Source organism: Martes martes, assembly GCF_963455335.1.
Source record: "Martes martes genome assembly, chromosome: 11".
NCBI classification, from domain to species: domain Eukaryota; kingdom Metazoa; phylum Chordata; class Mammalia; order Carnivora; family Mustelidae; genus Martes; species Martes martes.
In genome coordinates, this window is record NC_137899.1 from 4,749,169 (window position 1) to 4,763,702 (window position 14,534).

Below are 14,534 nucleotides of genomic sequence, written 5' to 3' on the forward strand. Positions count from 1 at the left end.
ACTGGTGATCGTTCCTGCTTCTGGGACCACGGAGAAGACTGAAGGCAGCTTATGGAAAGTTCTTCGCAAATACCTGGCATTTACAGACTCCCTGTGAATGCCTTCCAGGAGACGAAAGTAGAAAAAAGGAGGACCAGACAGGAAGTACTGGACAGGGCCAGACAGAACTGGATTGGACAGGACCTGACCAGACAGAACCAGCCAGGACAGGACCAGATAGAATAGGATGGAATAGGTGGCTCAGTGGGTTAAAGCCTCTGCCTTTGGCTCAGGTCATGATCCCAGGGTCCTGGGATCGAGCCCCACATCGGGCTCTCTGCTCAGCAGCGAGCCTGCTTCCCTTCCTCTCTCTCTGCCTGCCTCTCTGCCTACCTATGATCTCTGTCTGTCAAATTAAATAAAATCTAAAAAAAAAAAAAAAAAAAGAATAGGATGGAATAGGACCAGACCGGATAGGATAAGACAGAACTGGACGGAGCTGGACAGGACAGGACCACAGAACTGGACAGGACAGAAGCAGACTCAACTGGACAGGATAGGACCAGACAGGACAGGACCAGATAGGACAGCACCAGACCCGATCAGACAGGACAGAAATAGACAGAACTGGACAGGACAGGACCAGATAGGTTGGGATGGCACCGGACTGGACAGAACTGGACAGGACCTGACAGGATAGGACAGGACCAGAAGGAACCACACAGGACAGAAGTAGATGAAACTGGATAGAACAGAATAGAGTGAGTTTCACGTTTTTCTGTTGGGTGTAATTACCGTCCGAAAGAATGCCCTGTTCTTCCAAACTGAGAATTTGGTTGTGCATGAATGGGGGGGGCGGGGCACGAGCAAGACTGAGTCCTACCAGCGCAGCTTTCTTAAGGGAAAGTAGGACAACCCTGTAGCTACAGCCGAGTTTGGTTTTTTAAGCTTTTTGTCGATTCCAGGGAATCAAAGATGAAGGACAAAACTCAAAAAGTTTGAATTATAGTAGGCATGGAATGGATCCTCTTGAGAACGATGAACACTTAATGTCTAGTGAGGTGCTGTGAGGGAGTTCTGTATTTCAGGGCTTGGATGACCCAAAGCCCTACATAAGTCTCTCTTTTCCACCATCAGACAGTCTGTAGATAGCCTATCTTTCAAGTCCCTTTGCTCCTGTACCTGTATGTTCCTGGTGACCGTGCACACCTCTCACCACCATCACGGGACGCACAAGCTGTGGCCTGTGGAGCTGAGGGGACATCCAGGAAAACTGACCTTCCCGTCCTATCTGAGCAGCATCTCAGGGCATGGGGCAGTATCTGATGAAAAATTCAATCAGAGTCTCAGATCACGTATTGTAATGCCCCCATTTTTAAAAGGCGAGTCTTTGCCTTTACTCCGATCATCTGCGATGGGCGCACCCCCGTGCACAGAGAGACTGGGGTTGGAAAGATTGACCTGAAGGGTCAGAGCTCAGTGCAAAGCTCACTGTAAAACTGGCGTCATTTCACGGGGCGGCTGCAGACACTGAGCACAGGTGCGCCTGGGCAAGCCGCCGCGGACCTGCCTGTTGGATGGGACGCAGGATAGTGACTGTCTGTGTTAGATTCAGACTGTCAAGGGGCAGCGTCAGTAAGGAAGACTGAGGGTTTGTCGGGAAATAATTAAGGTGGTCACTTCAAGGAAAAGCTTTGCCCCGTATCCCAATATTTTAATAAATGTTTCCTGGGACAATAGGGAGGGTCTGTAGTCAGATAAGTCTGTCTCCTGCAAGACACTGTGCGGTCTTTCCTCTGCTAATCCGGCGGGTGACCCAGCAAGTTTAATCTAGCAGCTTCGTGGGGCTCACAACTCCCGATGGACGTTGGGATGCCGCCATTGGAGAGAAAACTGCGTCTATGTGTCCGCACACGTCTGCACGTGTGCTCCGTGTGTGCGCGTGGGTGGCGTCTGCTAACCCTTCAGACACAGACACTCGGTGGGAAGCTCTGACCTATAAAAACAGAACAAGAACTTGAAGATTTGAGGCACTGATAACATTTATGAAAGCAGCTGATAAGGAATACCCACAGAAATTGATAGCTCTTTTTGAGGTAGGGGAAGACACTAATTTTCCCCCGCCCGATGTGCCGTGTGACATTTCTCATTTTCTATGAACACTTTCTAAGAAAAGTTGAAAAGATGAATGAAGGGCGTTCAGCCCAGCGAGAAACACACGGCTTTTGTGAAGATACGTGCTCTCCCGGACGTGATGCTCAGGTCTGGGGTCCGTGTGTACCGATTCGGCTGAGAAGTTCCTCGTGGTTCTAGGATGTGTTCTTGGTTGCAACCCCCAAGAAGCGTAGCATAGCGGGGGTGGTAGATAATGTGCGGGAGCTCAGAAATCTGGAGTCACAGCCCTGTTTCTGAGCATCTCTGGGTTACCTTTCAGGTACCTGTACGAAGGCTGAGCGTAGCAGATTAGTAGTTAACTAATGGTTTTGAGCAATAATACCTCTTTTATTAAAAAAGAATAACCTTTCTTTTAAATGCTTACTGTGTCTCATGAACATTATCAAAAGCCAGCTCTCTTTTCTCCTTCTTTATTGCAGTTGTATATGGGGCCGATGGCTTTAGGGACTTTCATGCACTAATTCCCAAATCTTTCTCTCGTAAGTATATGCCTTGCTTCCAGAAAACAGAAACATGTATTCATTTCATACCCAGTTTCCATCGTGCAAATATTGTAAATGCATGATTCTTTATCACCCGCCTTCATACTTGAAAAAATGAGGTAAATATCGCCCGTCCCGTTCATTACACATCTGTCATCTGGGGCATCACTGATACGAGAAGGTGCATATGTAACATGTCAGACCATTGGAAGATTAGACCGTGGGCCACGCCTTCTGGTGGAGTAATGGGGGCAGAAGGAACACTAGAATTGAATTGTTATTCCGCTAATGCTAGTCCACAGTTCTGCCATTAACGTGACGAGTATCTCCTTTCGAGTGAGTATGATGATAAAATGGCCAGACTTCCTGTCGCCATGAAACCGCCCAACGTGTGTGCACGATGACTTCTACAAGTCTGTGGGACCAGAGGAAGAGACAGCCTCTCCCTCCGTTGCTCTGAACTATTAATTTCAGAACCGAGAAGAGAAACATCGCAGGGCTTTGGGGCCGTTAGTCTGCGGTGCAGTGCCTCGCTGCCCAAGCAGACACACTTAGTATTCTGTGTCCTCAGAACAGTCCTGCTCTGAGCTGTTAAACCAAAAGCAGATGTTAATTTCATTTTTAGGTATTGAGAGATGATAAACCATAGATAGAACAGGGCAGCAACTTTGAGGGAGTATTTTAAGGAATGGAGTGTGCTTTTTAAAAATGCTTTAAAAATATTTAAAGTAGCCCAGGTTGGTCCCCTACCCCCTTAGGAGCAAAGCCTTTAAAGCCTACATTAGTAAATTCTCTCCTCTTGCAAAGCAACATCAGCAAACAGGGCGTGCTTGTTAATACTGGAACTGTTTCGGATCTAGGTGCAATCCAAAAGGTGTCAGTAATGGTAAAGGTAAGTTCTTGACATCTTGGTCATCAAAACTCTTTGCTATCTAAAGGATTTGGCAACAGCCCAGACTGGAAATGGACTGCTTTCCCAGGATATAAAAGTTATCGAGATTTTTCTCTTACTAATCCTCCTTCGATTCAACTTGAAAACAATAGCTTGGGGTTTATTTTTGGGAGATACGGATGTATGTATATGCGTTTCTGCGTGTATATAGAGAGGTGTGTGCACTCCTATGGTGATAGCAGACACGGAGGCATTAGGACAGAGAAGTCACGTTAATGTTGAGATGGACAGTGAGATTGCTGAAATGTCGAGACGTCAAATGCACTTAAGAGTAAGAAAATTCTTCCTGAGACGGTGTCACTAAATCTGAGGGAGGTTCGGGGGCAAGCATGTTGGGAAGTACTCGTGGCAAGATACATGCCACTTGGAGATTTCATAAGGTAGATGATGCATGTTTGATATATGCTTGTCTATATACTTATGCAAATGAATCACAAGGTGCTCCTATCTCTCTCTTTCTTCCCCGCCCCATATCACGCCCTCAGGCCCTCAGACTGTAAACTTCCTCCCCCTCCCCCGCGCAGGTGGCTGAGGACCTGAGGACGCCCCCTCCCCCCCCCTCCCCGCAGCAACCCAGCTGTCCTGGGCCAACATCGCCACCTGGTGGGCAAGGCGGAGAACGGCTCTGCTTGCCCGGCCTCGCCTCTTTGTTTTCCTTCTGGAAAATTAAAACTATAACCCGTTGGACCCCCCACTACCTTCTCTATCCCAGTTTGTTTCCCAGTTACCTGAGGAAGATGTAAATGTGCTTGTAAATCATGGCACTGTCAGACTCCTCTTCTCTGTCCCTGACTTCATGTCATTTAAAGGCCTAAAGTATCAAATAAGGATAAAAATGTGCCTAATCGTGCATCTTGTGACAAGAAAAATACCACTACATGTTACTGGGGTTTTGGGGGAGATGGTGGTGGTGTTGGCTGTGGAGCCCGACACGGGTCTTGAACTCATGACCTTGAGACCATGACATGAGCCAAAACCAAAAGTCGGACACTTAATGGACTGAGCCGCCCAAACACTCCAAAACCTCTATATTTTAAATGATGAAAGTTATAACAAGTGGTTTTCTTAGCTTAAAAATCCTTAAACGTTCTCCTAAATCTCTTAGCGGCCACACACACACACACACAAAACTATATATTTCCTCTTCGTCTCAAATTTTAATTACGCTCATTCAAGGTCTCTTGTAAATATTTTTACTCCCTTTGCATTTTGCTTGCTAGTCACAGGTGGCAGGAGTATTTCTGTCTCCCATTTTGTTTTTGTTGTTGTTCATTTAAATTACGGAGCGCCTGAGGCTCACGTGGCCTAAATGCAGACCACGGGGACGATTTCGGAATCTCTTCTCCGTGGAGAAGCCCAGTGTGCGGACCGAACATTTACCTTACCAGTAAACAGAAAGACACATTCCAGAAGGTCAGGGAAAACAGGGAGGAATCACAGCCCACTTGTCGGGGGGGGGGGGCTGGCAGGGCACATTTTATCTGTGCATTAAAATGTTTGAATCATTCATGAGTCTGCACAAGGCTGGCAGCAGGCAGAGCCCTCCTGGCCGCGTTGACTCCTGTCCCTGGATTCTGCAGACTGTCTAGTGCTGAACTGCTGCATGAGCTGACGTCCACCCAGCCTTAAGGGTCTGGGGTCTGCCTTCGCTCTGCTGCATTACTAACACCATAGAAGGTCTCTAAGTTATGTCACGATATTTCAATTTTTCCTAATGTAAGACAGCATCTGAGAAGGAAAGTAGCTTTGGACTCAAGATCTGAAGACATCCGCTCTTAATAGAGGCCACGTTTATTGAATAATAAAATCGGGCCCCTCTCCACGCGCTCTCGGGGGTCAGCGGAAGAGCCGCAGGGTAGGCCTGAGCCGGCGCACTCTGGGGTAGAGACGTGCGTGAGTCCCACCTCGTGTTCTGCATTTAATCAGTTCAATCCAGGGCGGTGCTCAGTTCGACGTTTTACTAAGTGGTGGGGGGGTAGAGTTGCAAAATATTTATGAGTGTAATCCCCACACTGAGGGAGAGCCTAGCATTTCACCGACAGCATCGCGCACCTGAGCCATTCCGGCTCGGAGACGGCGGGGCGAGTGAGGGGTTCAGGAGTCCAGGGAAAGGAGGGCACGTCAGCACGAACCCCGGTTAGCTCAGAGACAGCGTCCGAGGGGCGGACCAAACAACCATAAACACAAACAAGGGGAGACCGTCTGTCTCATGGAAGGGACTGGAAGGAGACCAGTTCTGAGGGACAGGGGGACTCGTCCTGTTCCATTTGACTCTTCTCAAGGGACCAGAGTAGGAAGGAGCCTTGCCTCCTACTTGGCTGGGCTCCTGGCCAGCAGGCGGATGGCTTAAGTCAATGCCCGTCATCTGTCCTGAACTCTTCATTTATTGAAGCAACTGCTGGTGCCTTTGACTTCCGCGGGTTGTGGAATTCAAACAGAACCCAGTGGTCGGACGGGCCTCCCCAGTCCTCCGTCACATGTGTACGCGGACATGCGGGGGGTGAACCACCCAGGTGCCCACTCTGCTCCGTGAGCGAGAGGCTGCCTGCCCAGCCACAGAAGGAGCCCCCCACCCAGGCACCCCGATACCCCCTCTGCTGGTCCCACACCACCCAGACCGCCCACTCTCCTGTTCAGCCTCAGTCTCCCTGCCCGCGAGTTGTTTGTCCGAGCTGGTCCACCCCCATGAAAGCCCCCAGTGTGATCAGCCCCCACTGACTTCCTTCCTTATGACCGGTTCAGGCTGGGCTCATGCTTTTTTTTTTTTTTTTTTTAAAGATTTTATTTATTTATTTGGCAGAGAGAGATCACAAGCAGGCAGAGAGGCAGGCAGAGAGAGGAGGAAGCAGGCTCCCTGCTGAGCAGAGAGCCCGATGCGGGGCTTGATCCCAGGACCCTGAGATCATGACCTGAGCTGAAGGCAGAGGCCTTAACCCACTGAGCCACCCAGGCGCCCTTGGGCTCATCCTTTTAAAGGAGGTGCACACAGGGCCAGGCCCCAGGGCCAGCGGCTCGTATCCCCCCGTGCAGGATCCTCAGACTGCATCTTCTGCATCTTCTGCATCTTCTGCATCTTCTGCATCTTCTGCTTCTCCTTTTTCCAGCCACATCACTAACTGAGCCATGACCCCCCAAACCTTGTTCACACGTAGATAAGTGGAGCCGACACCTCCCCCATCCCGAGTTTGTGTTTTTTTTAAAGGCGTGTTTTTATTTAAGGGGACTGGACGTTTGTATCCAGTAGATCACAATTTTGAGACCGGCGTTCGTGACTTATTACGATAGGTTTGTGTCCTGAAACCCTGTTGCCTGTTTTCTCCTCTTAGCAGAGGGGACGCCCCGTTTTCAAGGACACCCTCCTCGGCCGGCGTCTTCCGTGTGGCCAGCACCCCTCTGCATTTGTCCACAGAGACAGGAATGCTGGGGATTCTCCCTCTCCCTCTGCCCCTCACCCCCACTCTTTCTCAAATAAATAAATCTTTAAAAAAAGAAAAGAAAAGCTAAGAATGCTTTCTGCCCATATTGAGAGAGCTGTCGCTGGTGCTTGACTCTGGTGTGCCCATGGGGACAGCATTGCCCACTGTGATCCCGGGCCCCTCCCTGTCATCCTTTTTCCCTCGGTCCCTACAGACCTCCCCTGCCCTGATGTGGCCTGGAATCTGTCCCCAAAGTGCGAGCAAGCTCCCAGCCCTCAATCTCTCAGGGTCCGCTCTCCGGCTCCGACCTGGAGCTGTGGCTGGAGGCTGCTCCCAGGGGCACCTGTCGCGCTCCTGTCAGTCGTGGTCGCCCGACCTTCCCCCCGTGAACTCGGGTGTCAGCTGCGCTCTCTCCTTCAGAGACCCGCAGTGTCACGGCACCCCGAACTCCGGTCTGTGCGCTTTGCCTCTTCGGGCACTGACCAGATTGACCTCAGACTGTACCTGGGCCCTGCAGAGTCACGGGGTCCCTTCTCCTAGGCTCTCGTGCCTTTGGAACCTCCTGTTTTCGTTCTGTTATTAGTTCTCGACTATCCCCTGGCATCATAGCAATGAGAAAGTCAGAGTATGATGGGAATCAGGTCTGGTTTGAGGGCTTCTGTAGTGCGTAAGGGGACACCGTGCTGTGCCCCTGCCCCCGCGGGCCACCCTCGGCTCCTTTCTTCCTGATGCAGCTTGGCCCCCCTGCTGGGGGCCTGCTGTGGCTCTTGTCACCCTTAAAGTCGCCCTGCTGCTTGCCCACCCTCCTGCCCCTCACCAGGAAGGGCCCACACCGTCACCAGCAGCGCACAGACACAGCGCACGGCGGGGCCGCAGCCGTTCCCACCTGCCTTACCCCTGTGGTGGTTTCAGGCAAGGGTTCGTTCTCTCCATGTCCCCACACCTCTCCAGCCGCAGGTGCGCGGACCTACACCTGTGGTCAGCGCCACTGTCGGAAGAACCTCTCACGCCCATGATCATGGGCCCCGCCTGCCCTCCAAACCCCCCGGTCTTGTTTGATAAAAGAAACAAGCCACCAACCAGATGATTACAAATAATCCCAGCTGAAGGCATTCAGAAGCCCTTGCAACTGGACGGGCCTGTTTCCAGAGCATTCTAGCGCAGAGCCCGGTGCTAAGGAGACCCTGGAGAATGAGATTGCCCCTGGAGAGGTACAGGGCGCGTACCTAGGAATACAGACTCCAGAGAGCTCCAAGGCCAGAAAGCCTGATGGCACCCCCACCACCTGGCCTGTCTCGTGTCCTGTAGTCCCCGTGTCAGTGGGACCTGGTCCCTTTCTCTGGTAGCCGGGAGAGATCAGGACCCTCTGGGGTGCTCTGGGGGGTCCAATCTTTGGGACATACTAGGAAAGTACAGGTTTCTTTCTGGATGTGACACTGGGATCTAATGAGGGGAGATACTCCGTCCTGGGCTCTGGCCCGTGTGCCAACTCACCATCCCATTTACTTATTTATTTGTCTCCCTGGAGAGCTAAAGGAAAATCTTGGTCGTCCAGCAGCTAGGAATGCGGGTGCTAGGGCCAGGCTGCTCGCTCGACCTCTTAGGTCTGCCCTTGCTGTGTGACCTTCTTGTGTGGTTCAACCTCTCTGTGCCCGAGCTTCCACCGGGACGCAGGATGACAGCATGACCCCCCTCAGCGGGTCCCTGTGAGAGCTAAGTGCCCCAGGGCAAGTAAAGTGCCGTGCGTCTGGCACAGACTTCGTGTTTCAGATGTCACGGGTGGCGGCCCCTCCCCACGTGGCCCACCTAGGGCCCGTCCTAAGCTGACTCCTCATCGACCTTTCACTGCGTCCCCACAGCACCCCTGGCCGGCCACCGCCACTCCTTCCGGCCTTGACAGGTGTGAGAACCCAAACCAGGGAAGGTGTGTGACTTGCCCCCAAGATCTCAGTGCTCCGAGCGGGCGGAGCGGACATTCCCAGGCACGAGTGTCGGGCTTCAGAGCGTGGACTCTTGGCTTTTATCATCGAAGCGTTGCATAAAGGAGGGTTACTAACTAGGTTGATTACTTAAAACCGTGGTCTCAGACGTGCCCCTACGTCGGAATCCCCCGGGGTGGGGGGTGGCGCTCATGACAACACCGGGCGCTGGGCCCACCCCCAGAGCTTCCGGCTCGGCGCAACTGGGGCTGCCCAGAGAATTTGCTCCTCTGACAAGTTCTCGGTGGATGCTGACGCTGCTGGTCCACGGACCAAGCCTGGAGACCCACAGATTGCAAATGTCGATCAGAGATCTCCTAGTCCCGATTACCGTCTAGGTCACTGTTTCTTGTACTCGGCAAGATGTACTCCTTAATCTATAAAGGCCATGTGAGAAGTGCTAGCGCTCGGGGTCATTGTCATCTCTCCTCCGGTTATGGGGTGGGACTCATCGGTTCATCACCAGGCTGTGTTTCAGAAGGATGCGCATGAAATGTCTCTGATTTTCCTTACCAACAAAGCTCTGCAAATAGCACCCGTCACTGCCCTCGATGTGACTTTAACGGAATCAGCAATGCAGAGCCAGCAGGAGTCGGTCTGCTCCTTAATGCCAGCCCTTGGCCCTCACGCATGGGGCTGGCCCCTTGAGATGCTAACGAGATGTGTCACCTCCACAGACGCTGCCATCCACCCTTCAGCAGCTCGAAATCCTGTAGGAAATCGTGGCTGCACTCCGGGGCACACCTCTGTTATCCTGAGGTGCTAAAAAAGGAGATAGGAGATCATGTACCAAAGAAACAAACCATCAGAAATCCTGCGGAAGCCGTTCGGGAGTCCGTGGCCAGAAACGGGAGCGTGAGCTCTTGCTGAGTTTGTCCCAGAGTGTATTAACCCATGGAACAGGGAAAGGTCGCCTGACGAGGAGGAGCAGCTTTTCAGGCTTGACCATCACTTAGGAGGGAGGTGGCCCCAGGCGGGAGCACCTCGCGTCGTCGGTACCCACCTGCCCGAGAGCCCAGCTCAGGGCTGCCGTTGCGGTCGACAAGCCGCTGAGAACCTTCTCCGCCTCGATGTGCTGTCTTTTTGCTGCTGTGTTGTTCTGTTTTTTTTTTGCGATGACACTGAGTGGCCCCTGTATTGTGTCTTTCAGCCAGTAATGTTAAAGTAGAGGCTCAGAGTGATGAAGAGAATGCGCGTGCCTGTGAGCTGAATGGGGAAGAATGTGCGGAGGATTTACGAGTGCTTGATGCCGCGGGAGAGAAAATGAATGGCTCCCACGGTGGCCAAGGCAGCAGAGCTTTGTCGGGAGCTGGAGGCATTCGACTTCCTAACGGCAAACTAAAGTGTGATGTCTGTGGGATAATTTGCATCGGCCCCAATGTGCTCATGGTCCACAAGCGAAGCCACACTGGTAAGGCCTGGCGCAGTTCCTCCTTTGGTAGCCTGGAAAGGTCCTCGGGTGTAGCAGAAAGAGAGCGATGCCCCGTCTCTCAGCACTGGTTCCCGCAGCACGGGTAGCCTTGTTCTTAAGGAGCAGCCGCGAGAGGGACTTTAAACACGCACTTGTTCACACCTAGACGTAAAGCCATCGGATGGGGAACGTCCACAGCCTCCCCAGTGCGGTCAAGGGTCTGGGATCTCGCCTCCCGCTAACGCAGCAGCTGTGTGGTTAGTGCCCCTGTAACCTCCCCCTCCACCCCAAAAAACAACAACAAGATGAAACCAAACAAAAAGAGAGGGAGCCGCTCACATGCGCTCTTCCAGGTTTCCCTTGAGAAACTGGGAGTAAAATGTGCCCTTTTGAAATCCAGGCTCCCAGAGCTCGGTTTTTAGAAACGTGAGGGAGCCGTGGAAAAGTGCTGCATGTCCCCAAGTCCAGCTCAGTTTCCCGGCGGTGTCCCTGCCAACAGGTGAGCCTCAGGACAAGATTGCTGATTGCCACTCAGTGTCCATCTCCCACGGGGACAGAAACTCCCATCGGAGCCTCTGTCTGTTGGAGGGTCTGGAAGCCTCAGAGAAGGAGGTTTCCTGTGTCCAAACAGGAAGGGACGAGGACAGTGTAGCGTCCCACGGCTGTGCCCAAGCTCCCGGGGAGTGGGGGGGGGGGATAGTTCTACCCCTTCTTGTGCTTGGCCGTGGGAGACGATCGGTCCCATACCTTCCCACCAGGACGGTGGAGTCACCTTGAATGACCTCAGACAGTCTTCAAGACATGAATGGGGCCACGTGCTACCTTTAGCTGTACGCAGGAGGTGTCCTCCGCATTGAAGAGAACTTCACTCTTTTCCCCTGAAGGTGTGCAAAACGCAATAAAGTCACCACCTCTAGTGGCCACGGAAAGTGTAAACATAAAACGGAGGAACCCCGAGTCTTGGCTGCCTGGGGGCTTACTTCGGTGGGTCACCACGACATCCGCTGCTGCCACCACTGTCTGCAAGGGATTAAAAAAGGGAGGGGGGCTGAAATCCTTAGTCTGGGGCACAGCAGATTTTAAAAGATAACTTAAGGAAGTAGGAAGAAGACTTGAAAATCACAGCCTCATGGGAATCTTCCCCAGGGCCAAATAAATCCATGATTATCAGAAATTAAGCAGGAATTCAGGAAAACCTTTGAGCGGAACAGCTGTCTTGTCAGGACACACGGGCTTTGGTGGAGCTGTGACTTTTCCATCGGAATCGGGACAGTCTCCAAAATGACGTCTTCCACTTGTAAGACATCTGGAGAATCCCAAAACCCGTTTACTTTGGGAAAACGTGCGTTTTCAGTAAAAACGTAACTTCTAAAATTAAGCAAACTTTGCTTTCCCTGATGCGTCCCTTCATCTTGCAATTATCCCGTGAAACAGACCCTTCATAGGGAGGCCTAAGTCAAGCTTGGGTGAGAGTAGTCAGGCCCTCCCCTTTTGTAATGACTTGGAAATTAAAGCGAAGGTAAGTTACTTCGTGATGGACACCTAACAGAATACGCCGGCACCCGTGTTAATACATTCCTGATGGAGGAAGAGACCTCACAAATGAATGACTTTCCTTGCTAATTCATGTAAAGCCCGACTGTACTGTGAAAATTCGCTTAAATAAATATTTGATAAATGAATCAAATCCTGGCATACTAAATCGCCAAAACATAATGACTGCCTGCCCCGATAAAAAGAATAATTGCATTTAATGAATAAACCTGCCAAGTGTAGATATGCAGAGTAGCCCCGGCTGCTTGCTGCCCACTTCTCCCCACAAACGGCAGCTAAGTGCCAAGCACGGAACTGATTCCTTCCCTTGTAGGACGAGTACATTCCAGAAATAAGAACAGGCAGACCGTCAACGTTACAGTTCCTGGTCTGGCTTTTATTAAAACAAGCCAACAAACCCTGAAACAATGAACCCACGGATGGTCTTCATGACGTGTCCCCACTGGCATAAACACGGACGGCGGCAGGTGGGTCCAAGCGAGGTTGGAATAAGTAGACGATGCCAGGGAGGTTTCCGTTCTATCTCTCTGGGATCTGAAGCGGAGTATGTTAGAAAAGGCATGCTTTGCTAATCATCCGTCCCCACCCCGCATTCTCCGAGTTTCCGGTGTTTCTAGAGCAGTTTCTTCTCAAGCTCGAAGGCCATATAAATCATGGCAGGGTTTCCCTCCCTGGTACCTGACGGCTCCCAGGGGCAGGCTCCCCTCTTCCCTCTGCCCAGAGCCCCACTGGGGAAGGTGCGCTGGGCTCCACCGTTGACCTGTGTGCGGATCCCACCACTTCCATCCCAAGTTTTGCCGCTCAATTTCATTTTTTTTTTTTTAACTCAAGTGTAATAGCACTGCCTTTCCCACCAACACCTCGGAGTTGATGTAAGAATCACAGGGGAGAGTGGTACGAAAGAGCCACACAATGCAGGGGAAACCCCGCCACGCAAATACGCAGCAGTGTCGTCCTAAGTGATGGGACTGTGAGTGATCAAGATCAAGAAATGTGTCTGAATTATGGTGACCCTGGACAGTCTCGGGCTTCCCCCCTGTCCCCATCATCACCAGCATCAGAGAGCAATCAGCTCCGAGGTGTGGCTGGCACGGGCCCAAGTTCATTCTGCCAGCTCAGGTATATGTTCTGTAATCTACCTTCTTCTGATATCCCCCCTTAAGTTTTATGATGGAGACATCCAAGGGGCTCAGACCTTTTTACAGAGGGTCCCTGGCATGGACACCTGTAGACCCTGAGAGTAAAAACTTAATGTTGAGTTAATGAGGATGATAAAGCCTTCATCCCACCAAGGAAAAGAAACCCAGCCTTGGAGAGCTTGCTGTCACTTAGCTGCAAGAAGCAAGCTGGGGACCAGAGGAGGGAAGCGGTTGCCGCTGGAGCCTCAGCTCCGGGGGAGCAGAGGTAACGGGGGCTGTGTTCTGTCCCCCGCAGCGGGGCCGTGTCCCCTGTCCTGCTAACAACACCTCCAGAGGGAAACTACCTCGAGCTGAACCCCGGGTTGTCACTTCGGAGAATGCCGTGTTCGGGAGTCTCCGTGTCCCGTGTTACATATTCATGCCAGCACAGGCGATCAGAAACAAATAGATTTCCAGGAAAGCTTGCCAGCAGGATTAAGACACCAGGCACAGCAAGATACACGAGAACTGTTGACTCAAATTAGAAGACAGATTTCACTCTCAAAGCCACGGCCGCCTTGCTTTCCTCCTCGCCCTGTCTCGCGGGCGGGGGGCATGGCTTGATTGCGCAGTCCCTCCTGGGTCCGCGGCTGCAGCTCCTACACAGACAAGGGCTCCCCGGCAGGGTCCGACCTGGGTTCTGCCCTCTGCCTCCAGCCCTTCGGATCTCGAGTGCCTCGTCAGCCTGGAAGGGCTCCTTCACACAGCTGGCTAGCTTTGGGTCACGCCACACACACCTGTTCCCCACGTATGGCCTCCACCCTCCCTGTATGCATTTTGGGTGGTGTGAGCTCTCCCGACTGATGGCCTTTCCGGAACATTCAGCCAGAGGTCCACTCTGCCAGGATCCATTGCACCCTGCTGGTCTCACCTGGCCCCTGAGGACCAGTGATTTCTCTTTTCCCGTGCATCTACTTAGAGTTAAAATATGCACATTCACGCCCGTGTGTGTGATGAAGGCTCAGAGGTGTTTCTAATAAGTTATGATCTCTCCCTAGTGGAGGTTCCTGGGGGCCACCCGGCCACCAGCTCTTTGAGATTTTAGCCCGAGCTAGTCAGGATCACAGTCACCTCTCTCCTGCCTGACATTTTGCCCAGCCAAGTCCACCTCAGATGCCGACTGGGGAAAATACCCAATACGTCCCCGTGGGTATTGGGATCCCTCCGACTGGCCTATAATTCAATATCATTGCAAGCTAGTTTCCATCTTTACTGTAGCAGCTTTGTCCGGCCCACTGAAAAATACAAGTGGTGATAATCACGACATCCCGGGGCCGATCTGAACTTTTCCACTGAAGCTAGTATAGGTTTGAATAGACCCAGACAGGCTTCTGCTAGTTGCTTTTGGTAAGTGCCTCCTTCTGCGCCAAAACCACATTAAGCAATTGAGAACATTGTTAAATACACA

At 51.9% G+C, this 14,534-nt stretch overlaps 1 protein-coding gene across 6 annotated transcripts in view; it reads left to right on the forward strand.

Moving 5' to 3' along the window:
• The window catches only part of IKZF1 (IKAROS family zinc finger 1), a 94,093-nt gene that overhangs the window by 57,784 nt on the left and 21,775 nt on the right, over window positions 1–14,534 (forward strand). For 2 of the 6 annotated variants that reach the window (XM_080818583.1, XM_080818584.1), the window contains one exon: window positions 10,134–10,394. The exons of the other annotated variants lie outside the window; for them this stretch is intronic. In XM_080818583.1, the coding sequence (XP_080674709.1) occupies window positions 10,134–10,394 (261 nt within the window). The remainder of the gene's footprint in view (window positions 1–10,133; window positions 10,395–14,534) is intronic. 6 annotated transcript variants of the gene reach the window in all.